We start from the raw sequence: 26,222 nt of genomic DNA on the forward strand, positions 1-26,222 counted from the left end.
ATGAAGCGTCCAAGCAGATCTTGTCCATGTCCAGGGAGGTTTTCTCCTAGGTCCCTCTACTACCTGGCAACGTCACACCTATTACCTTCTCGTCCTTCCTGGTGGCTTCAGCAAACGGTTCTAAACAGCACACAAACAAGAAAGGGAGAGTGGGTAATCCAATTTGTTCTCTTTTGCACTTGGTGCGTCTTTGTTGTGTGTGTGGTCTTTCATTGATTCTGTTGTGTTTCTTTGTATTGACTGTGAATGCTGGCAAGAAAATGAATCTCAGGGTAGTATATGATGACATATATGTAATTTGATAGCAAATTCACTTTGAATTTTTGTACTTTGAGCCATGCCCGACTCCTGACGTGATGTGGAAGCTGTCTGTTTCCCACCCATTAATTCTGACTGCACTAAAGATACCTGTGTGCATTAAGTCCCTGGTGAGAGGGCACCTCTCACTGAGGAGTGTTTTGGATCCATGGTCCTCTGCCCAAGGTACTCGTTACTGCAGCCATCCTGATGGAGATGGCTGACTATAGAGGGGTAACAGCAGAAGATATGATCGACCCTTACCAATTATTTATCGATGCACCATAGAAAGCATTCTGTCTGGATACATAACAGGTTGGCATGGGAACTGTTCTACATGGACACAGCTCAGCACATCATGGAATCCAGCCTCCCCTCCATGGACATCACTCAATTTCACTCACCCCACCTACAGACTCACGGTTAAGGACTCTACATCTCATGTTCTTGATATTAATTCCTTATTTATTATTATCATTTTTTTCCCTTTCTTTTTGTATTTGCACAGATTGTTGTCGGTTGTTTGTCCATCCTGTTGGGTGTGGTCTTTTATTGATTCTCTTGTGTTTCTTGTATTTCTTGTGGTTGCCCACAAGGAAATGGACCTCAGGGTTGTATATGGTGACATATAATAACTTTGATAATAAATCTACATTGAACTTTGAAATTTGTTAGATTTCTTAACAGCCTGCTGCCACCCATCACACATGTACACCCTATCTGAATGCTCCCAACTCCTTAAGTCACAAACACACTCCCATCCTGAACTGAGTCACTTTTCATACTGAGGTTTGCGAGTTTTGCTTGTTTTTCCTTTTCATGCAGGAGGGGAGGGGTGGATATCTTTTCTTTCAATGAGTCCCTTTTTTTTATTTTTAAAGATACAATTCAAGATAGAGTGGATGTTTCTTTTCTTGGGGGAAGTCTAGGACCAGAGGGCACAGCCTCAGAATTGAGGAACGTCCATTTAGAACACTGATGGGGAAAAATTTGTTTAGCCAGAAGGTGGTGAATCTATGGAATTAATTGTCACAGCCAGCTTTGCATGCCAAGTATATTTAAGGTGGAGGTTGATAGATTCTTGATTAATTAGGGTGTCAAGGAGTACGGGGAGAAGGCAGCAGAACGGGGTTGAGAGGGATAACGAATCAGCCATGATGGAATGGTGGAGCAGACTCGATGGGCTGAATGGCCTAATTCTGCTCCTATATCTTATGGTCTAATACAACAACACCCGATTCAACCCTGGACTAATCGCAGCATGGTTTACAATGACCAATCAACTTACTAACCAGTATATATTTGGACTGTGGGAGGAAACTGGAACATCTGGAGAAAACCCATGCATTTCCAGGGGATGACATGCAGACTCCTTAAAGATGACGCTGGAATTGAACTCCCAGCTCCTAGGCCCTGAGCTGTAATAGCATTGTGCTAACCACTCCACTACCATGGTACCATTTTGCCATGGAGGGGGTAGAGGGTTTGATGTTATTGTCGCTGATTGTTTTTTGCAAGGCAGGGTGTTGGGGGTTTGAGGTTGGATGTTCCATCCGCTGTTATCCGTGTGGGAGATCTACACGCTTTTGTGTGAGGGAGGGGGTGGGGGATTAAGGTTTGTGAGTTTCGTTTCTTTGTTTCTTTTGCCTTTTCATGCGGGGGGGGGTGGATGTCTTTTCTTTCAATGAGTCCCTTGCTTTTTTTTCCATATTTCATGACTATCTGGAGGAGATGAATATCAGAGCTGTATTGTACCTGCATACTTTGGCAATAACCCTTGAACCTTTGATTTTGTTATTATACTGCCAGTGACGTTATACCGTCTGACGTAATCACGCAGCTTGCACTTTATGTCAACCTGTCAATCTTCAGGCCATACCACACAGGGTCTTGTGTTAATATTATTTTGTGACTGTATGTGCCGGATCATAACGATATGAGCTGTGTGTGACTGTGTATATTGTGTTTTGCACTTTAGCCCCACAGGAACGATATTTCGTTTCGTTTACATGTGTAGGATTGAATGACAATAAACTTGAACTTGAAGTTAACCCGCAGAGAAGTAATCACTAAGCCGTCCTTCTCATGTTGCAATAACAATTATAAATACACCTATTCCTTTCAGAGTTCCCTGTCCCTTTAATTGTATGCTCCTCCCCTTTAAGGTGATCGATTACGGGTTCTGGTCCAACAGGTTTGTGGACTGCAGGAAGTAAGGCATGAAAATAGGAGTTTTTTTTCTGATGGAAGGCAGTGATGTAGTTTATTAGAACGCACTGAATATCAGAACAAGGCTGGCTGTGTGTTTGAGGTGAATCTAAATTCATCGGTTTCGGTGTATCTGCTGGAGGATTAAGGTAAGAATTGTTTCCCTAAAATTGCTTCTGGTTTCGCTGCGATGTTCAGCAAAAAGTTTTCGTTCCTGAAATTCCATTTCAACATCCCATTGAGAGCGCCCCTCACTACAGGGAACGCCTGCCATTGGTTCTTCCCCACCTATTTTATAATTAGCAGCAACAAGAGCCAATCCGAGTGGGGGTCCTAAGGAAGGTCCGCCAATGAAACGCTCAGTGGAAGGAGGTGGGCGTGAAGGGCTATACCTGAAATCCCGGAGTAGGGTCGCAAGTGGGACGCAAGGTGTGGGGATGATGAGCTGCGTCTCTTCACCGGAGACAGTTCCCGCAGGGATCCACCACCCTCGGGTCTCTGTCCGAGAGGTCAAATGCAGCCCCAACTTACCATCTCACCTGAGAGATGAAATTTCCGATGCGTTGTGCTGCCCACCCTCTCAATCCTAGCCCTTCGCAACAAGGAGCTCCCTAGTTCTCCAAATTTGCGCTGAAATCAAGTACAGATGTAGACCTGTGTCGGACCTAAGTCGAGGAGGATGAAATCTCACGGGAAGAATGTGAAGGTTCGCAAATCTATCCCTCTCTCACCCTCTCCATAGAGTCATAGAAAAGTACAACGCAGAAACAGGCCTTTCTGCCCGTCTAGTCCATGCCGAAACCATTTAATCTACCCACTACCATCAACCTGCACCTCTACCTGCTGCTCTCCTCCCTTACACACCTCTTCCCACGTTCCCCTCTCCTTCCCCCAACTCCACTCACCCCTTCCCCTCTCCCTTTCACATTCTCTCCCTATCCCCTTCCCCATCCCACTCTCCCAGTCAACCCCTTCTCCCACCACCCCACACCCTACATCCCCCTCCCCAATCCTCCATCAACGTCTCTCTCTCCCTCTCATAAATTTCAAATTTATTTAGTGATACAGTGTGGAACTGGCCCTTCGAGCTGCACCCCTATTAAATCTTGGTCTAATCATGAGACAATTTACAATGGCCAATTAGTCTATTAACCGGTACGTCCTTGGACTGTGGGAGGAAACTGGAGCACCTGGGGGAAACCCACGCGGACACTGGGAGCACGTACAAACTCCGTTAAGGTGGCGCCAGAATTGAACTCTGAACTCTGACACCCTGAGCTGTAATTGAATTTCCATGACCCCAGCGCTACCGTGGCGCCCTGTCCCCTGAGCTTTGTGCGAACCGCCCTGGCGTGCTCTGCATTGGGGCCGGTTGAATGGTTGACTGAATGACTGCCGTCCTTACTGAGGAAACGGGCGGCCTCGTTCCGCCACTTCAGGGGAGCGCCACATCACAACCTCACCTCGAGAAGATATGTGGGCCCCGAAAACCCCATGGAAATGACAGACTCAATCACAGGAGCCAGTGGCAGTGCTGGGCAGGCAGCTGATGACTTGTTGTCAGGGACAGATGTCACGGGAGGAGGGTGTGGAGCAGAATTAGGTTTAATACCACAGGCACCTGTTGTGAAATTTGTTGTTTGGTGGTAGCAATACATTGCTATACGTAATAAAATCTACAACTTACAACAAGAAATATATTTTTAAAATTAAGTAGTACGAAAAATACTGAGGTGGTGTTCGTGGATTTATTGCCCATTCAGAAATTGGATGGCAGAGGGGAAGAAGCTGTTCCTGAAATGTTGAGTGTGTGTCTTCAGGCTCCTGTACCTCCTCCTTGATAGCAATGAGAAGAGGGCATGTCCTGGGTAACGGGGGTCCTAGCTGATAGGTGCTGCCTTTTTGAGGTGTCCTCGAGGCTAGTGCCCATAATGGAGTTGGCTGAATTGTGATGGTATGATTCTTTTATGGAGGGGAATAAACACTTGATATTTTGGTCTTGGCACAGAATATCGACTGTTTATTCCTCTCCATAGATGCTGCCCGGCCTGCTGAATTTTCCCGGCATTTTGTGTGTGTTGCTCTGGTTTTCCAGCATCTGCAGAATCTCTTGTGTTTATAACAAGCTGCTTTACTCTGGGAGGACGGCTGGGAAAATGGAGGAGGGGGCAGAGGAGGGTTGGGGAGAGGCAGGAGAGAGCAAGGTAACAGTCCAGAGAGTCTAGAATGGAGAGTGAGGGGGAAATCAGATTTATTATTGCTGTCTTTTATGACATGAAATTTGCTGTACACTGCAGGTCATAAAAATTACAATAAATTACAAAGTATATAGATAATGCAAAATAAAGAGTAATTAGTGTTCAGATAACGTTCAGAAATCTCATAGTAGAGGGGAAGAAGATATTCATAAAAAGTTGGGTGTGTGTCTTCAAACTCCTGTATCTTCTCCCTGATGGTAGTAACCAGAAAAGGGTATTTCCCAGACTGTAAACACAACTTTGCTTGATCAAATAACGACAGCACAAAAAGATTGTTACTTATCTTTTCATCTGTTTATTTCTTCGAGCTCAGCCGGCGAATGAACTTAGACCTGACATCAGGGAGCGACCCTGTCTCATCTCCCTGGTGGTTCTACAAGTTTACTGCCCGATGTCAAAATTGTCAGAAGTTATAAGGCTACCGATACAAAAGAGCAATCAGTTTGATAACCATTCCGGTCAAGTCAATGGATTATTGATACAGAGAACAATCAGTTTGATAACTATTCCGGCCAAGTCAATGGACTATTGATACAAAAGATAATCAATTTGTTAGACACTCCAGCCACCTTAATTAAAGAAAGGAATGTCCTACCTGGTTTGCTGGAGTCACAACTTAATGACAAAGATAAGAACATCAGTCAAATTTATGCTTTAATTAGGAAAGGAATGTTCTGTCTAATTTCCATCAGGTACTGCTTTTTGTCAAAATCAAAAGGTGTGAAAAGCCCAGAGACATCTATGTGGATCTGGGCGAACTTTAATCATCTTGCTCCAAAGAAGGCAGCTGTGAGACATTATTCAAACACACTGCAGTCACAGACATAGTCAGTACTGAATCCATAGTTTACAGGAATCTTGAGAATCCCCCTTTCCCTTAAACTTTGTCAAGATAGTGAGGGTCGTTAGTGATGGATGCAGCCTTCTTGAAAATGCTGCCTCGTGAAAATGCTCCCTCCTCATTACTACCATCAAGGAGGAGGTACAGGAGCCTGAAGACCTAAAGTCAATGAACAGCTTCTTCCCCTCTGCCATCAGATTTCTGAATAAACCATGAACCATATTTTTATTCTTTTTGCAGTATATTATGGTATATAATACATATGGGAGAAATTCAGAGTTCAGCAGAGGAGGACAAAGGGCTTAATTAGGAAGGGGAAAAAAAGATTATGAGAGAAAACTGGCGGGGAACATAAAAACGGACTGTAAAAGCTTTTATAGATATGTAAAAAGGAAAAGACTGGTAAAGACAAATGTAGGTCCCCTGCAGACAGAAACAGGTGAATTGATTATGGGGAGCAAGGACATGGCAGACCAATTGAATAATTACTTTGGTTCTGTCTTCACTAAGGAGGACATAAATAATCTTCCAGAAATAGTAAGGGACAGAGGGTCCAGTGAGATGGAGGAACTGAGTGAAATACATGTTAGTAGGGAAGTGGTGTTAGGTAAATTGAAGGGATTGAAGGCAGATAAATCCCCAGGGCCAGATGGTCTGCATCCTAGAGTGCTTAAGGAAGTAGCCCATGAAATAGTGGATGCATTAGTGATAATTTTTCAAAACTCGTTAGATTCTGGACTAGTTCCTGAGGATTGGAGGGTGGCTAATGTAACCCCACTTTTTAAAAAAGGAGGGAGAGAGAAACCAGGGAATTATAGACCGGTTAGCCTAACATCGGTGGTGGGGAAACTGCTGGAGTCAGTTATCAAGGATGTGATAACAGCACATTTGGAAAGCGGTGAAATGATCGGACAAAGTCAGCATGGATTTGTGAAAGGAAAATCATGTCTGACGAATCTCATAGAATTTTTTGAGGATGTAACTAGTAGAGTGGATAGGGGAGAACCAGCGGATGTTGTATATTTGGATTTTCAAAAGGCTTTTGACAAGGTCCCACACAGGAGATTAGTGTGCAAACTTAAAGCACACGGTATTGGGGGTAAGGTATTGGTGTGGGTGGAGAATTGGTTAGCAGACAGGAAGCAAAGAGTGGGAATAAACGGGACCTTTTCAGAATGGCAGGCGGTGACTAGTGGGGTACCGCAAGGCTCAGTGCTGGGACCCCAGTTGTTTACAATATATATTAATGACTTGGATGAGGGAATTAAATGCAGCATCTCCAAGTTTGCGGATGACACGAAGCTGGGTGGCAGTGTTAGCAGTGAGGAGGATGTTAAGAGGATGCACAGTGACTTGGATAGGTTGGGTGAGTGGGCAAACTCATGGCAGATGCAATTTAATGTGGATAAATGTGAAGTTATCCACTTTGGTGGCAAAAATAGGAAAACAGATTATTATCTGAATGGTGGCCGATTAGGAAAAGGGGAGGTGCAACGAGACCTGGGTGTCATTATACACCAGTCATTGAAAGTGGGCATGCAGGTACAGCAGGCGGTGAAAAAGGCGAATGGTATGCTGGCATTTATAGCGAGAGGATTCGAGTACAGGAGCAGGGAGGTACTACTGCAGTTGTACAAGGCCTTGGTGAGACCACACCTGGAGTATTGTGTGCAGTTTTGGTCCCCTAATCTGAGGAAAGACATCTTTGCCATAGAGGGAGTACAAAGAAGGTTCACCAGATTGATTCCTGGGATGGCAGGACTTTCATATGAAGAAAGACTGGATGAACTGGGCTTGTACTCGTTGGAATTTAGAAGATTGAGGGGGGATCTGATTGAAATGTATAAGATCCTAAAGGGATTGGACAGGCTAGATGCAGGAAGATTGTTCCCGATGTTGGGGAAGTCCAGAACGAGGGGTCACAGTTTGAGGATAGAGGGGAAGCCATTTAGGACTGAGATTAGGAAAAACTTCTTCACACAGAGAGTGGTGAATCTGTGGAATTCTCTGCTACAGGAAACTGTTGAGGCCAGTTCATTGGCTATGTTTAAGAGGGAGTTAGATATGGCCCTTGTGGCTACGGGGGTCAGGGGGTATGGAGGGAAGGCTGGGGCAGGGTTCTGAGTTGGATGATCAGCCATGATCATAATAAATGGCGGTGCAGGCTCGAAGGGCCGAATGGCCTACTCCTGCACCTATTTTCTATGTTTCTATGTTTCTATATACAGTGTGAATTTGCACTAATTTAATTTTATACAGCATATATATATTTTATTGTAATTTATAATGTATTTTATTCATTGCATATATTGCAATGTACTTTTGCCAAAAAAAACAACAAATTTCAGGACATAAAATATATCAGTGATGATGAACTGACTCTTATTCTGATGATGTGGTGGGTTGAGGAAGAGATGGTGAACTGAGCATGGATCAGAGCAAGGAGAAAAATGGGAACTCTTGGAAAAACTCAGCAAGTCGGGCAGTGTCTGTGGAGACAGAAACAGCTGCTGTTTTAGGAGCAACAAACTATCTGCTGGGGAAATCACCGACAATTCCTTCCCCTGCTGACCTCCCGAGTTGCTCCAGATTCCAGCATCTGTTGTCTCTTGCCTCTCCAGCTGAGTCTGCAATCCTCAGAGTCATACAACAGGGAAACAGGCTCTTCGGCCCAACTGGCCCATGCTGACCAAGATGCACATCAAAGCTAGTTTGACCACATTTGGGCCATATCCCTCTCAAGTTCAAAGTAAATTTATTGTCAAAGTGCTTGTTCTTGTTGTTGTTTGTCCATCGTACGTCAATGAGGACCTCAACATTGATGGTGTCGAGACTAGCGCGTGATTTGGATTTAAGTGAGGGAGAGTTGCGCAGCGTCAGCCTCACTCTCTCTTCCCAATTCCCATCTGGATCCAGTGGCAAGACAGAGTCTAGACGGCTGGAGATGGGACTAGGCGCAGTGGATGACCAGGACGTCTTCTGTGTCTTGTCCTGCTCTACACGTTCCACGACGCTTGCAGAGACCGCCTTCTTGACCGTTGGACCTTCCATTGGTCTCATCCGCTCAATCCGCCGGAGTCTGTCTTCATGCTGGGATAGACAACTCCCTATCTCACCGAGGGTTTGAGACCCATCAGCTACCCTCACCTGGTTTAGCCGGCTTGTCGAAGCCGTTGCCCGGGGTGTGGCCGCTGTCGTATGCAAACAGCTACGGGGAGCCACAGGTGAGAGCTGAGTGCCAGGTGGGGACCAAAAGTGGACTAACTGCCTTGAAAAGGACGCGACATGTTACCCCACCAGAGGCGCTACCCGTCCCTGACACCCTATACACCCCCACATATGACACCAAATACTACCCTGAGATTCATTTTATAAAAATTCTAAACCTTTTATTTTCACTTTTGAAAGATTCTAAACTTTTCCTTTCCATGGACCTGTCCAAGTATCTTTTAAATATTATTTTACCTGCCACTACCACGTCGTCTGTCAGCTCGACACACATCTGCATGACCCTGTCCCGTTTAAATCGCTCCCCTCACTGGTTAAGCCAGTGCCCTCTGGGTTTTGATTCTTGTCCCCAGTGTGCCATCCTTGATCATTTAAGGCAGGGAAGTGGGATTGAGGAAGACTGTGTGTGTGTGTGTGTGTGTGTCTGTCTGTCTGTCTGTCTGTCTGTTTGTCTGTCTGAATTCATGCATTGCACCTTGATTCCCATTCTGGGGTCTCCCTGCCTTGGCACATGGTCACAGACCACAGGTCAACTGATGAAAGGCTTCATTCTGAGGACCTTCCTCTTTGCAGTTGAAGGAAATTCACTCGGGAAACCATGACAATAAGATTAAGATTTGCTTTATTTGTCACAAGTACATCGAAACATGTAGTGAAATGTGCTGTATGCAACAATGACCGACAGCATCCAAGGATGTTCTGGGGGCAGCCCACTGGTGTCACCACACCTCTGGCACCAACATAGCGTGCCCATAACTTATTAACCCTAACCCGTACATCTTTGGAATGTGGGAAGAAAGCAGAGCATCTGGAGGAAACCCACCCGGTCATGGGCAGAATGTATAAACTCCTCACAGAGAATGGAAAGAATTGAGCCTGGGTCACCTGTAGTGTAAAGCATTTGGCTAACCTCTATGCTTCCTTGGGCAAATGACAGTGTTGGAAGAGGTAGAGTCAAGTTAACTATGAAAGTCAGTCGGTTTGTAAATGACACCAGTAGATTGAGTATCTCCAGAAGTCACCATGCCCTTCCCTCTATTGCCAAGCAGAGTGGGACATAACTTAATTTCTGTATTAAGGGATTTGGGAGGTGTTTTTAGATTGAGGTGGGCATGTTCCTCTCTAGTGAAAAACACCATCCTCTACGTGTGTTTGGGGTCTGAGTGTGTACAAGATGTAACCCCAGATTCCTACCTCAATATGCCAAAAGTAGCTTTTGTAAAGCATTCCTTCCCTCCATAATGGAGAGACACAATGATGCCTGCATCCCAACCTTGACAGTCGGCTTCTTGTGATTAAAGACAGTGTATAAACTGTCAGTGTATAAACTGTCAGTGTATAAACAGTGTATAGACTTAGTATAAACTCTAAACTCAGTGGCCACTTTATCAGATACCTCTTCTACCTTGTATGGGCACATGGCCAAGTGGTTAAGGCATTGGACTAGCTACCTAAAGGTCGTGAGTTCAAGCCCCAGCCGAGGGAACGTGTTGTGTCCTTGATCAAACATTGTTCTGTGACAACACTGGTGCCAAGCTGTATGGGTCCTAATGCCCTTCCCTTGGACAACATTGGTGTTGTGGAGAGGGGAGACTTGCAGGCATGGGCAACTGCTGGTCTTCCATACAACCTTGCCCAGGCCTGCGCCCTGGAGAGTGAAGACTTTCCAGGTGCAGATCCATGGTCTCACAAGACTAACGGATACCTTCTACCTAATAAAGTGGCCACTGAGTGTATGTTTTGTGGTCTTCTGCTGCTGTCGCCCATCCACTTCAAGGTTTGACGTGTTGTGGATTCAAAGATGTTCTATTGCACACCACTGTTGTAACAGTGGTTACTTCAGCTATTGTCGCTTTCCTATCAGCTTGAACCTGTTTGGCCATTCTCCTCTGACCTCTCTCAACAACAAGGCATTTTCACCCACAGAGCTGCTGCTGCTCTGAATGTTTCTTGTTTTTCACACCATCCTCTGTAAATGCTATTATCTGTGAAGATCCCAGGAGATGAGATACTCAAACCACCCCGTCTGGCACCAACTATCATTCCATGGTCAAAGTCACTTCGATCACATTTTCTTCCCCATTCTGATGTTTGGTCTGAACAACAACTGAACCTCTTGACCATGTCTGCATGCTTTTCTGCATTGAGTTGCTGCCACATGATTGGTTGACTAGATATCTGCATCAGCAAGTGGGTATACAGGTATAGCTAACAAAGTGACCACTGATTGATGTAGAACCTAAAGTACACAATTGGGAGATGGGTATAAAAAAAAAGAGGGGAGAAGTTATACTTACATGTTTGCGTATTGGACGTACCAGGTGGAATAATACCTTATTAAGAATTAATATGCATGATATAGGCATTTGTAGGGAGCGTACTTGCTGCATATATTATTTGAATGCAGTTTCTATGAAGAGCAAAGGAAGCATCTAATTGCTAAATTGAGATCTTTGGGACAAACAAAGTTTCACATGAAAAGTTTGTTAGGATATCACTGCCATCTCCCCATTTAGAAAATAGTCCACACCTTTATTCCTTCTACCAAAGTCCATGACCATACACTCTCTGATACTATATTCCATCTGCCACTTCTTTCTCCATCCCACCAACCTGTTTGAGTCCCACTGCACTTTCCCTGCTTCCTTAACACAACTTGCCTCTTTACCTGTCTTCATATTGTCTGCAAACTCGGCCACAAAGCCTTCGTTCCAATCATTGACATACAACGTGATAAGAAGCGGTGGCAATGCCAACCCCTACTGAACACCACTAGTCACCAGCAGCCAAGCAGAGAAGGCTCCCTTTACTCTGATTCTTTGCCTCCTGTCAGTCAGCCAATCTGCTATCCATGTTAGTATCTTTCCTGTAACATCTTGGCTCTTACCTTGTTAAGCAGCCTCATGTTTGGCACCTTGTCAAGGGCCTTCTGAAAATCCAAATAAACACTATCCACTGACTCTCCTTTATCTATTCTGCCTATTATTTCCTCAAAGAATTCCAACAGATTTATCAGGCAAGGTTTTCCACTTAGAGACCATGCTGATTTTGCTACTTTATCATATGGCTGAAACTTCATCCTTAGTAATAGACTCCAACATTTTTCCAGGTCAGGTCAGGCTAACTAGCCTATAATTTCCTTTCTTCTGCTTCTCTCCCTTCTCGAAGAGTGGAGTGACATTGCCATTTTTTTGTTCTCCAGAACCATGCCAGAATCTATTGATTCCTGAAATATCATTATTAATGCTTCTACAATCTCTTAAGCCACCTCTTTCTGAACCCAGGGAGTAGTAGTTATTCTGGTACAGGTGGTTTATCCACCTTCAGACTTTTCAGCTTCCCAAGCACCTTCTCCTTAGACACTCACTTCTGCCCCCGATACTCTCGAATTTCTGGCATACACGGTGAAGACTGACGCAGAATATTATTTCTGTTATTGCACTACTTATTTAATTTAACTATTTAATATACATATATACTTACTGCAGTTCAGTTTTTTAATGTTATCATGTATTGCATTGCTCTGCTGCACAAAGTTAACAAGTTTCACAACATACGTTGGTGATATTAAACCTGAATCTGATTCTGAAAATATTTATGGATTTCCTTGGCTGTGTCTTTGTTCCCCCATTACTACCTCGCCAGCATTATTTTCCAGCAGTCTGATATTTACCCTCTCTTTGACCCTTCATATATCTGATAAAAACATTTTAACCTTTTCAATATTTTTAACCAAAAATATAAGCTTACCTTCATATTTCATCTTTTCTTCCCTTCTGGCTTTCTTAGTTGTCGTCTGTTGGTTCTTAAAAACTTCCCAATCTTCTACCTTCCCATTAATTTTTCTATACCATACACCCTCTGTTTTGCTTTTATGCTGTTTTTGATTTCTCTTCTCAGCCAGGGTTGTCTCATCCTCACTTTACAATACTTCTTCATCTTTGGGATGTATCTTTCCTGCGCTTTCTGAATTCCCCCAGAAACTCCAGCCATCCCTGGTAGTGTCCCCTTACAAAACTTCGGCCAACTCCTCTCTCAAGCCTCTGTAATCCCCTTTACTCCACTGTAATACTGACACATTTGATTTTATATTCTCCTTCTCAAACTGCAGGGTGAACTCTCATATTATGATCACTCTCTCCTATGGGTTCTTTTCCCTTAAGCTTCCTGATCAAATCTGGGTCATTACGTAGCACCTGATCCAGAATTGCCATTCCCCTAGTGGGCTCAACCACAAACTGCTCTAAAAAGCCATCTTGTGGCATTCTACAAACTCCCCCTCAAATCTAGCCCCTACCAGATTTTCCCAATCCGCTTGCATATTGAAATCCCCCATGATAACCGCAACATTGCACTTTTAACGTGCCTTTTCTATTTTCCGTTGTAATTTGAAGCCCACAAATCAACACTTTCATTGCTTGGAAACCATGACTTCAGAAGAAAAACAATGACCTGACATTGAACTGTTCTGCATTTTAAGTCTTCATAATTCATTGTAGTTCAAGTTCAGGTTTAATTGTCACTCAGCCATACATGAATACAGCCAAACGAAACAGTGTTCCTCCAGGTCCAAGGTGCAAAACACAGTACCAACATTCATACACAGCACAGGGCACACATAGCACATACAAGATGGCAGTAAAATGCAGTCACACAAAAAATGTCCCTGAGTCCATGAATATTGCAGCAGTCTGCAGTTGAACACAATACAGCTTGTCTTCTGCCAAGTGAACACTGGGGGGCAGCACCAATGCCTCTCTCCTGGATGTCTGCAAACAGGCGACACCCTGGCCTGAGGCCTAGTCCCTCGCTATGACCAAGGCCACGCAGCTCCCTGCTGCCTGCACAGCTGGGTTGGGCATTTTTTTAAATATGAAGTAGAAACATAGAAAACCTACAGCATAATACAGGCCCTTTGGCCCACAAAGCTGTGCCGAACATGTCCTTACCTTAGAACTACCTAGGATTTACCCATAGCCCTCTATTTTTCTAAGCTCCATGTAGCCATCCAGGAGTCTCTTAAAAGACTGTATCGTTTCCGCCTCCACCACCGCCGGCAGCCCATTCCACGCACTCACCACACTCTGCATAAAAAACTTACCCCTGACATCTCCTCTGTACCTGCTTCCAAGCTCCTTAAAACTGTGCCCTCTCATGTTAGCCATTTCAGCCCTGGGAAAAAGCCTCTGACTATCCACACGATCAATGCCTTTCATCATCTTATTCACCACTATCAGGCCACCTCTCATCCTCCGCCGCTCCAAGGAGAAAAGGCTGAGTTCACTCAACCTATTCTCATAAGACATGCTCCCCAATCCTTGTAAATCTCCTCTGCACCCTTTCTATGGTCTCCACATCCGTCCTGTAATGAGGCAACCAGAACTAAGCACAGTACTCCAAGTGTGGTCCTGACCAGGCTCTTAAACTCAATCTGATTGATGAAAGCCAGTGCACCTTCTTAACCACAGAGTCAACCTGCGTAGCAGCTTTGAGTGTCCTAAGGACTCGGACCCCAAGATCCTTCTGATCCTCCACACTGCCAAGAGTCTTACCATTAATGCCATCATAAAATGAACCACCTCACGCTTATCTGGGTTGAACTCCATCTGCCACTTCTCAGTATTTTGGGCATCATGGCAGTGTAGTGCATTGCTTCCAACACCAGCCGCAGTCTGTACGTTCCCCCATGACCTCCAGGTGTCCCGTTTTCCAAAGAATGTTAGTAGGTCACATTGGTGTAATTAGGCAATGCGGCTCGTTGGGCTGCAAGGGCCTGTGTTTCTAAATTGAAAATTAAAATTAAAACAAAATGTATGAGAGGTGCCCGTCCTTTGGTGAAGTTTGGATCTGAAGGCTGCTTGCCCCTGTTGCAATGCTTTGGCAGTGAAAGTTTGTTCCCGGTCTCTCGTCCAACCAGTTGAACGAGCTCTTGTGGCAAAACTTTCAGTGAGAAATCACTGCCAGCCCTGCCTGCAGTAGGTATGTACAGGGACCTCGCCACACCTACACCACCTACACCGCCAGGTATGTTAAACTGTTGTTTCACTCATTTCATTTTTATTATTCTATTATTGATTTATTGAGCTTGCCCACAAGAAAATGAATCTCAGGATTGTCGATGTACTTTGATAATAAATTCACTTTGAACTTTCATTAAGAGCAGGGTTGAGGGTTCAATTCCCACTGCATTCTCCTCGAAACACTGGATTCCCCAGTTTCCCAGGAAAATTATTACACTGCTGCCACCGCGCTGCTTTGATTTGACACTAAACTGATATATATTGATTTTTTTCTGTGACAAGACTTGGACTCTTAAGAAGTCTTGGATCTCACTTGAAGCACAGCATGGTGCCCCCCCCCCCTCACCGCCCGGCCCGCAGCACCGCTCACTGCCCCTCCCACAGAACTCTTCACCAGCACCGCCACAGCCTCTCCGCTAGGGAACAGATCCGTGAACGCTCCCTGTCTTTGAACCACAGCCAAAGGAAACAGTGTTCCTCCAGGGCCTGGGTGCGAAAACCATTACCAACACAGCACTCGTCACAGGCAAGAAAAGAATAATAATAAAGACTGTCAAATCGTCTCAATGGGCTGAAGAGAAGAACGTTCCTCCTTTCCTGCCTCACGCCAATCTGCACACCCCCTTCTCCCTTAAACCCAACCCCACTGATGGGGATCAAGTCCCCATCAGGACCCTATGGCTAGTTTGCAAACCACTAAGCGGAGTCACACCTCCAAATCCACCTATCCAGGTCATCGTAACCAGAGGAGGAGGGCGACGAGAGTGTTGGAAACCATCAAGGAGTGTCACACTGCTGTGGCTCTTTTCCTCAGGGATTCTGGGATGTTCCCACCACCCCCATCTTCACCACATTCTACAGATTCAGGATTGAGAGCATCCTGAGCCGCCTGGCTCGGAAATTGCACCATCTCGGATCGCAAGACCCTGCAGCTGATGCACCACAAGCTGCATCTGTAAAGCAAACAGCATTATGAAGGACCGACCCCCCCCTGCCGCCCCCAGGCTCTTCTCCCTCCTGCCATCTGGCAAAATGCACTGGGCTCTCACTGCCAGACTATTCCCCCAAGCCACAAGACTCCTCAATACCCAGAGCCTGCACTGACACCAACCTACTGTCCTCTACTGTACCTATTGTCTTGTTTATTATTTATTGTAAACAATAAGGAGCTGGTGGTAGACCCGAGGGGAGCTAAGGTACCGGTGACCCCTGTTTCCATCCAGGGGGTTAGTGGGGACATGGTGGAGGATTACAAATACCTGGGGATACGAATTGACAATAAACTGGACTGGTCAAAGAACACTGAGGCTGTCTACAAGAAGGGTCAGAGCCGTCTCTATTTCCCGAGGAGACTGAGGTCCTTTAACATCTGTCGGACGATGCTGAGGATGTTCTACGAGTCTGTGGTGGCCAGTGCTATCATGTTTGCTGTTGTGTGCTGGGGCAGCAGGCTGAAGGTAGCAGACACCAACAGAATCAACAAACTCATTCGTAAGGCCAGTGATGTTGTGGGGCTGGAACTGGACTCTCTCACGGTGGTGTCTGAAAAGAGGATGCTGTCTAAGTTGCATGCCATCTTGGACAATGTTTCCCATCCACTACATAATGTACTGGTTGGGCACAGGAGTACATTCAGCCAGAGACTCATTCCACCGAGATGCAACACAGAGCGTCATAGGAAGTCATTCCTGCCTGTGGCCATCAAACTTTACAACTCCTCCCTTGGAGGGTCAGACACCCTGAGCCAGTAGGCTGGTCCTGGATTTATTTCATAATTTCCTGGCGTAATTTACATATTACTATTTAACTATTTATGATTCTATTACTATTTATTATTTATGGAGCAACTGTAACAAAAACCAATTTCCCCCGGGATTAATAAAGTATGACTATGACTATGTAATGCCTGCACTGTTTTGTACACTTTACGCAGTCCTGGTCTAGTGTAGTTCTTGTATTGTTTCATGTAGCACCATGGACCTGAAAAAGTTGTCTCATTTTTACTGTGTACTGTACCAGCAGTTATTGTCGAAATGACAATAACGATTGACTTGACTTGGGATACAAGGAGTACAAGTGTTCGGGTCAGTTCCCTCATTACAGGAAGAATGTGGAGATTTACCAGGACGCTACATGAATTAGGAAGCATCTCTAATGAGGATAGATTGAGTGAGCTGGGTTTTTCCTCTTTTAGAGGATGAGAGATGCTCCTTGACAAAGGGGAACAAGATGATAAAAGGAATAGACTGAGTGGGCGAGACTTTTTCCCAGGATGGAGACGGCTAATACAAGGCTAATTTTAAGGTGATTAGAGGAAAGTATGGGGAAGGGTGTCAGGCAGGTTTTTTTTTACACAGAGGGTGGTGGGTATATGGAACGTGCTGCCAGAGGCATTTAAGAAACTCGAAGATAGGCACATGGATGTCAGAAAAACGGAGGGCGACGTGGGAAGGACAGGTACGATTGATCTTGGTATAGTTTAAAAGGTCAGCACAGCATTGTGGGCCAAATGGCCTGTACTCTTGGGGACAGTGCTTTGAGGGGTCTGGCTTCGATGGGCGTCTTGGCTAGCATGGGCCAGGTGGGCTGAATGGCCTGACTCTGACTCTGGGGGAGGGGGGGTGAGTCTCTGGACAATGTGGGGTGGGGGAAGTCTGTGTCTGTGGATGTCCCCATGGGTAAGGGGCTCTGATCCGTGCACAAACATCACTCTGTCTCTCCGCTGCAGGTACAGCCCGGAATGTCTGCCGTTCTGCCACTGGTCCGGATCAATCCAGAGCACCAAATGGATAATCTCAAGGATGAGGCCTCAGACTCCGAGGGGACGGGGAGCGCCATGCCTCCGGAGGAAGCCAGCAGCCCCCTGCACAGCTCCGAAACCCTTGAATACCCAGGTGACAAGCAGTGCCCCAGCTGCCTGGAGGTTGTCCCGTCGGCCGAGGAGGTGCCAGATGGGGAGGAACCGGGCGAGGCCCCTCCCCTGCTGGAGGAGAGGTCGGAGACCCCACCCCCGCATCTCTGCGATCCCAGTGTCCACATACGGGTAGTCCCCGGAGGCTCACTGCTGAGCGAGCAGGAGCTGACGCAGAGGAGCAGTGAGGAGGAGGAGGAGGAGAAAGTGTGTGTCTTGGCCAACGGAGGCAGGGCCTTGGAAGGGGGCAGCAATCCGGAGCACCGGCCCTTCCTGGCGTTCCGGAGCCGCAGCCGGGCTGCGATGGACAGGGAGCAGCCGGACGAGGAGGCGGCCTGGGAGGCCGAGGGGGACGGGGTGGACAGGGGCTGCTGCGGCTGCTGCAGCCGCTCCAGCCTGAAGGGCACGGCAGCCCTGGCGGGGTCCCTGCTCGTCTACCCCTGCTTCCTGTACGGCGCCTATGTCTTCCTGCCCTTCGACGTGCCCCTGATGCCCGACCTCGGCGCCCGCCTCATCTACACCCTCCGCTGCAGCATCTTCGCCACTGTCCCCATCCTGATGGGTAAGGGCAAGGCACTTCGGCCCGTCTTATCCATGCTGGGCAGCTGGTGGCCGAGCCGGGTCGGACAGCATGGGTGGGGTGGAGTGGCGTGTGGGTATGAGTGAAGAACCGACGGCTTGGGGTACAAGGTTAGAGGTGGGGTCAATGCAGATGGGGGTGACTGGGGTAGTGGAACTGAAGTAAGAGCATCAAATTACAGGGAGAAGGCAGGAGAATGGGGTTGAGAGGGAAAATAAATCAGCCATGACGAATTGGAGGAGCGGACTTGATGGGCCAAATGTCTCCTATGTCTCCTATGTCTTATGGGTCAGAGAGTGTTTCACAGAGAGGGGCAGAGATGTTTGGGGGGGTCGGGGAGGAGGGAATTGGGAATGCAGGCTGATGATGTGGCCTTCAATGGTTGAGCGACAGCCCTCAAGGATTGCAGAGAGGTGGCACTGGAGAAGGAAAACTGTGACAGGGTGGGGTGTCGTGGCCCGAGGGACGTTGATGGGGAGAACGCTGAGCCTTGTCCAGGAGAAAACAGCTGAAACTCCCCCCACTCCCACCAGACTGACAGCCCACCCAGAAACCCTGCCACTGGTTCTGTTCACTACCTGGGCTCCTTCAAACTGCACTCTTTACCTGCCCAGGTAGCCCCTCTGAACCCCCGCACCCCATGTGACTCCCACACCGCCCGATGGGCAACACTTCCCCCCTCCTCCCCTCAGCCTGGAAGGTGTGGGCGGTGTCGTGACTTGTCGCAGTGAGGACCTAAAGCGGAATCCCGCCGACAGGTTACGGGCGATGCCCCAACAGTGCAGTCCGAAGGGCAGTTATTGACCATGTCGCTGACAGAGCAGCTCCTCTCGTCTCCGAGGGCAGCTCTGGGAGAGGTGACTGTCACCATGGATCCAAAAAAAATCCACATCCCAATAATGCGGCATGCTGTCGGTCCTGACTCCCGCACAGCGCCGAGCTCCCTCGCCACCTCCCGCACAGCGCCGAGCTCCCTCGCCACCTCCCGCACGGCGCCGAGCTCCCTCGCCACCTCCCGCACGGCGCCGAGCTCCCTCGCCACCTCCCGCACGGCGCCGAGCTCCCTCGCCACTCCCACACGGCGCCGAGCTCCCTCGCCACCTCCACACAGCGCCGAGCTCCCTCAACATCTCCCCCACCCCCACTGTTTCCTCATTGTCCCCGTTCCCCCAGCTTACAGAGTGAAGAGCCCCTTCTCCGCCCCTTCACACAATGCCAAACTCCCTCACTGCCCCTCCACGGCACGGCTCCCTCAACACCCCCCTTCCTCATACCACACCTCCCACAACATGACCGTCCCTCATTGCCCCGCCCACAGTACGACTGTCTTTCCTCTCTCCGCCAGGTTGGTGTAGGTTGTATCCCCGGGTTTGTCTCTGGGGCTGGCTCACGACGAACGGTCCTACGGCCTCCACCAGCTGACCCTTGTCCCTCCCCCCCTGCCTGCCCCCCACAGGAATTATCGTGTACGGGCTGGCGCGCCTCTGCTCCTCCTCGATTGACCCGTTCGATAAGCAGAAGGAGGAGGTCGAGATCCACCTGCGCTTCTTCACGGACTCGGTCCATCTCTTCCTGCTGTTCCTCGTGAACCTGCTGGTGCTCTCCACCTACCTCCCGCACGAGGTGCTCAAACTGCTGCCTCTCCTCACGGCCTTCTTCGCCCTGGCCAGGTGAGTCTTCCCCCGCCTCCCCACTCGACTCTCTCCGCCCCGTCCCTCTGAGCGGATGGTGAAGAGAGATTTCCCAGACAAGACCCAGGACACCAACAGACAAGCTCAAATTCACGGTCTGTTTATTATCATTCAACCATCTGTACGCATGCATACTGCCAAACAGAACAATGTTCCTCCAGTACAAGGTGCACAACACAGTACACGTAACTCACACACATAACACACAAAATTATATTACCAGAAATACATGAACAAATAATAAGGTGCGTAGACAACAGAAGTTAAAAAGTAAACAGTAGAATACTACTGGCACTTCACACGTGATGTGACAGGGAGTTCAACAGTCTCACAGCCTGTTTCCCATCCTGACAGTCCTTGTCCTAATGCCACAGTACCTCCTGCCTGATGGTAGGGGGTCAGAGAGGTTGTTGGTCAGATGGGAGGGATCATTGACAACACTAAGAGTCTTGCACACCAGTTAACTCCCTTTGTATCAATGAACTCAAAGTCTAAGTATCTACGTACAGCCCTTCAATCCTACCCTTTAAGTACTCGAACACTCCCTAGCGGGAAGCTCTCTGCCTTGAAAACCCTGGTAAACAGACCGTAGACACCCCAACCACAGACCCCATCCAGACACCCAAATAGGAGCAGAATGAATGGTAGAAATGACCATCAGAGACTTGTGCTGTACTTGTGTTTGACCCCAGGAGCATGTGATGGGACGGTGTGGAGGGAGCTTCACTCTGTGTCTGACCCCAGGAGCGTGTGATGGGACAGTGTAGAGGGAGCTTCACTCTGTGTCTGACCCCAGGAGTGTGTGATGGGACAGTGTAGTGGGAGCTTCACTCTGTGTCTGACCCTGGGAGTGTGTGATGGGACGGTGTGGAGGGAGTTTCACTCTGTGTCTGACCCCAGGAGTGTGGGTGATGGGATGGTGTAGAGGGAGCTTCACTCTGTGTCTGACCCCAGGAGTGTGGGTGATGGGATGGTGTAGAGGGAGCTTCACTCTGTGTCTGACCCCAGGAGTGTGGGTGATGGGATGGTGTAGAGGGAGCTTCATTCTGTGTCTGACCCCAGGAGCGTGTGATGGGACGGTGTGGAGGGAGTTTCACTCTGTGTCTGACCCCAGGAGTGTGGGTGATGGGATGGTGTAGAGGGAACTTCATTCTGTCCCCAACCTCAGGAAGGTGTGTTTGGACAGTGTAGAGGGAGCTTCACTCTGTGTCTGACCCTGGGAGTGTGTGATGGGACGGTGTGGAGGGAGTTTCACTCTGTGTCTGACCCCAGGAGTGTGTGATGGGACAGTGTAGAGGGAGCTTCACTCTGTGTCTGACCTCAGGAGGGTGTGTTGGGATGGTGTAGAGGGAGCTGCACTCTGTTCCTGACCCTGGGAGTGTGTGATCGGACAGTGTGGAGGGAGCTTCACTCTGTCCCTAACCCTGGGAGTGTGTGATGGGATGGTGTAGAGGGAGCTTCACTCTGTGCCTGACCCTGGGAATGTGCAATAGGATTATGTAGCGGGAGCTTCACTCTCTGTCTGATCCACGCTGACTTATCTCAATGTGTGTATGTAACTCCCTCCCCTTCCACCCTCTCCCCAGGCTGATTTACTGGCTAACCTTCGCCATCAGCAGCACCTTCAGGGGTTTTGGCTACGGCCTCACCTTCTTCCCCATCCTGGGCCTACTCATCTGCAATCTGTGCTACATGTTCGTGCTGTCCCCCGATCAGATGTTCTCGACCTCCCTCAGCCAGGAGGAACAGAGTCAGGCCCCGCGCCAGAGGTTCTGGGGGTGAACGGTATTTGGAAAGTGGACGTTAACCTGTCTTCTTGAGTTTCTTTGTTGGTCAGCGTCCTGGCCGTCTTCAGAATCTGGTTTAATATCACCGGCATATGTCATGAAATTTGTTATTTTGCAGCAGCAGTACAATGCGATACATAATTAAAAATATTGCAATAAGACACACACACGCACACACATATATGAATTATTATGTAGTACAAAAAGAAAAAATTGTGAGGTTGTGTACATGGGTTGGTTGTCTCTTCAGTAATCTGATGTTGGAGGGGGAAGAAGTTGTTCCTGAATCACTGAGAGTGTGCCTTCAGCCTCCTGTACCTCCTCCTTGATGGCAGCAATGAGAAGAGGGCATGTCCTGGGTGATGGGGATCCTTAATGATGGAGGCCACACTTTTGAGGCTCTTGAAGGTGTTCTAGATGCTGGGGAGGCTGGTGTCTATGATGGAGCCGGCAGAGTTTATAACTTTCTGCAACTTTTTCGGATCCTGTGCAGTGCCCCTCGCCCCATATGAGATGGTAATGCAACCATTTAGAATGGTCTCTGTGGTACCTCTGTATAAATTTGTGAGCCTTTGTTTCATATTAATAAATAGCCACGAATAGCAAAGCAGTCGATGGGCCGAATAGCTTAAATCTGCTCCTATGTCTTATATTCTTATAGTGTCACATCTATACATTCTTGGCTGCAACAGAGTGGCTACTGGCGACTGGGCAAACTCTGAATAAACTAAACATTCTGGGAGGTTCTGTAGTTTCTGATGTATCCCGGTTAACTGTTACCACCTGAGGCTGCAGGGAAAAGTTGGCCTGCAGTTTCGAAACGCCTGGCCTGTCCCTTTCATGGATGTCCGGAAGCAGCTCGTAGTTTCAAGAAATTGTGGGAAATGGTTGACTCAGGAAGATCCCACAGGTGCAGAGGGAGCCGTGGCTGGGCTCTTGGCCAGTGGTGAGTGAGGCCAAGCGAGTTTTATGTGCTGTTCTGGTCACCTACATGCAGGAAAGCACTGGAGTTGAGATGTCCTGTTGAAGTTGTATAAGATGTTGGTGAGGCCAAATTTGGAATATTGTGTGCAATTCGGGTCACCTACCTGCAGGAAAGGTTAAAACAAAACAGAAAGAGGTTGGAGAAAATTTACAGGGATGTTGCCAGTGCTCGAGGACCTGCGTTATAAGGAAAGGTTGAATAGGTTTGGACTTTATTCTCTGGAGCAGAGGAGAATGAGGGGAGTTTTCATAGAGATATACGAAATTATGACGTGTATAGAATGGGAAATGCAAGCAAGCTTTTTCTACTGAGGCTGGATGAGACTAGAAGCAGAGGTCATAGATTTAGGATGAAAGGTGAAATATTTAAGGGGAACCTGAGGGGGATCTTCTTCGGAGAGTGGTGTGAGTGTAGAATGAGCCACCAGCGCAAGTGGGTTTGATTGCAACATTTAAGAGAAGTTTGGCTAAGTACGTGGATGGGAGGGATATGGAGGGCTGTGGTCCAGGTGGGGGCTGACCGGACTAGGCAGAACAACAATTTGGCATGGACTTGATAGGCCATAGGACCTGTGTCTGTTCTGCAGTACTCTACACTGAGGCCACAGAAACCTGGAGCTGCTGGAGGAACTGAGCAGCAACCAGGGTGGTGGTGGGGAAATGACAGTCGACATTTTATAGACTCACATATCTGAGATAAAGGCCCTTCAGCCCATCTAGTCCAGACAGACCTAATACAGGCAAGTCCCATTTTCTCATATTTGACCCATATCCCTCAAAACCCTTCCAGTCCATGTACTGTGGTTAGTTAGTGCTGTTACAGCTCAGGGGATCATATTTCAGAGTTTGTAAATCCTACCCATACAATGCATGAGTTTCCTCCCAGTGCTAAAGTTTTTTTCCCCAAAGTCCAAAGACGTACTGGTCCATAACTTAATTGTCCATTGCAATTGACCCGTTACAGAGAAAAGTTGAACAAGTTGGATCTTTATTCCTTGGAGCGTAGAAGGGGGGACTTGATAGAGGTATTTAAAATTATGAGGGGGATAGATAGAGTTGACGTGGATAGGCTTTTTCCATTGAGAGTAGGGGAGATTCAAACAAGAGGACATGAGTTGAGAGTTAAGGGGCAAAAGTTTGGGGGTAACACGAGGGAGAACTTCTTTACTCAGAGAGTGGCAGCTGTGTGGAACGAGCTTACAGTAGAAGTGGTAGAGGCAGGTTCGATTTTGTCATTTAAAAAAGAATTGGTTAGGTATGTGGACAGGAAAGGAATGAAGGGTTAAGGGCTGAGTGCAGGTCGGTGGGACTAGGTGAGAGTAAGAGTTCGGCACGGACTAGAAGGGCCGAGATGGCCTGTTTCCGTGCTGTAATTGTTATATGGTTATATTAAGCTAGGGTTAAATCGTGGGTTGCTGGGCAGCGTGGCTCGAGGGACCGAAAGGGTCTTTTCTGCATTGTATCTCTAAATAAAATAAAAATGGTGTCAAGGTACGTACTTCAGGCACTCCCTTTGGCTCTAGTGGACGTGTTTACCAACACAGTGCTTTGATCTCTCCGTCTCTTTATTGGGATTGGTGTATCGTGGTCACGTGTACCAGGATACAATGAAAAGTTTATCTTGCACACTCTTCATGCAGGTCAGATCACCACACAGCTCGTTGAGGCCGAACAAGGGAAAACAAGAGTGGAATGCAGAATGTTGTAGAAATTGGGAGTGTCGTCGAACAGAGGGACTTGGAGCACAATTCTCAGGTTCACTGGCGGAGGAGGGGTCACAGGTAGCTAGGGTGGTGAAGGTGGCTTTTGGCACGCTGGCCTTTATTGGTCCGGACGCTGAAGTTGCACAGACATTGGTGAGGCCACACTTGGTATGAACTCCATGTCCAATTTAGGACACACTTGCAATATTGTGCTCAGCTGTTACAAAGGTAGCTCCGCCACAGACGGTCCCAAACACCGGCTGTGAAAGGAGGAGAGTTGGACATGGGGCTCGTAACCCCATCCCGTAAAAACCCAGAGCTACAGAAACATCAGGTCAGAAGACCTCGATCTTGGAAGATTAGCTGCACCTGGAGACAACTTTACTTAGAGATATAGCACAGAATAGGCCCTTCCGGCCCTTTGGGCTGTGCTGCCCAGCAACCCACTGATTTAACCCTAACCTAATCACAGGAACACCTACAATTAACCCCCTAACCCGGTACGTCTTTGGACTGCAGGTGCAAACTAGAGCACAAAAGCCATTCACTGGAAGGGCACCCAACCTCCTTACAGATTACTTTGGAATTTAACCCCAATACCCTCAGCTGCAAGAGCATCGTGCTAACTTGAAAGACTGTCCCAGGATGGAGAACTCTGGTGAGCTACTGTCGGTGGCCTATGCCCCAGTAGAGGTGACGGGCTTAAGAAGAAGAAGAATTGGAAAGATGTTATCAAACTAGAAAAAGTGTTGAAAAGAGTTACAAGGATGTTACCAGGCCCTGAGGAATAGGAGAGCTTGGACAGTCTGGGACTTCACTCTTTGGAGCGTAGGATTCTGAGAGATGATTACACAGAGGTGTATACAATCACGAGGAGCATAGTGAAGGTAGTCAGGGTCACCCAGGATTGGGGAATCAAGAACCAGAGGGGCGATGTTTAAGGTGAGAGGGAAGGAATTTGAGGGGCAACCTTTTACACGGAGGGTGGTCAGAATGAGCTGCCGGAGGAAGTGGTTGAGGCAGCTTCAATAACATTGAAAAGATACTACAGCAGGTACAGGGATAGGGAAGGTTTAGTGCAAATGCGTACAAAGGGGACAGGATAGGATGGAAACAAAACACACAAGGTTCTGGAGGAACTCAGCAGGTCAGGCAGCATCTATAGAAATGAATAAACAGTCGATGTTTTGGGCTGAGACCCTTCATCAGGACTCGTCTTAGCCCGAGACATCAGCTGTTAATTCGTGTCCTTGGACGCTGCCTGACCTGCTGAGTTCCTCCAGCAATTTGTGTGTGTTCCTGTGACTCCAGACGAGATTCTCACAGTGAAACCTCTACAGGTAGAAAAGATTACTGACCTTCAGTGTGAACCAGTTACCTATTTCCTCCCACCAAGAAGAAAACCACCTCCCTGCCAGTCATTTTGAGACTGTGCACGCTCATTAAGCAGATGACCATCATCCGGAAGATGAGGAGGTCAGGCAGGAAGCCGCAACCCCGGTCATACTCCTCCTCCTCACTCCAGCTCTGTGATGAGGTTGAGGGGGCAGGTTGAACCTCGAGGACCGGTGGACCATCGTTAATCTGGCCTCTATCCATGAACCTCTTTTGGCTTCGGTGACCCTTCCAAGAGCCAAAACATAAAGCCCTGACTGCAGCCGAAATAGCTCTCTGGGTCATTGACGCTCCCATGAAAAGGTCCCAAGCAGCAGAT

The 26,222-nt window shown here is 47.6% G+C and overlaps 1 protein-coding gene across 2 annotated transcripts; it reads left to right on the plus strand.

Moving 5' to 3' along the window:
• The first annotated feature begins 2,483 nt into the window (after positions 1-2,483).
• LOC134342957 (transmembrane protein 79-like) lies at positions 2,484-24,320 on the plus strand. Of its 2 annotated transcripts, none has more exons than XM_063041698.1 (4): positions 2,484-2,654; positions 17,581-18,325; positions 19,800-20,013; positions 21,621-24,317. In XM_063041698.1, the coding sequence occupies exons 2-4, from the start codon at positions 17,593-17,595 to the stop codon at positions 21,814-21,816; spliced, it is 1,143 nt and encodes a 380-aa protein (XP_062897768.1). In that variant the 5' UTR covers positions 2,484-2,654; positions 17,581-17,592; the 3' UTR covers positions 21,817-24,317. The 2 variants fall into 2 exon arrangements, with proteins under 2 accessions (XP_062897768.1, XP_062897769.1); XM_063041699.1 differs by lacking the exon at positions 2,484-2,654 and adding an exon at positions 14,735-14,856 and having other exon boundaries at positions 21,621-24,320.
• The last annotated feature ends 1,902 nt before the right edge of the window (positions 24,321-26,222 follow it).

This window comes from Mobula hypostoma, chromosome 2 (genome assembly GCF_963921235.1).
Source record: "Mobula hypostoma chromosome 2, sMobHyp1.1, whole genome shotgun sequence".
NCBI classification, from domain to species: Eukaryota; Metazoa; Chordata; class Chondrichthyes; order Myliobatiformes; family Myliobatidae; genus Mobula; species Mobula hypostoma.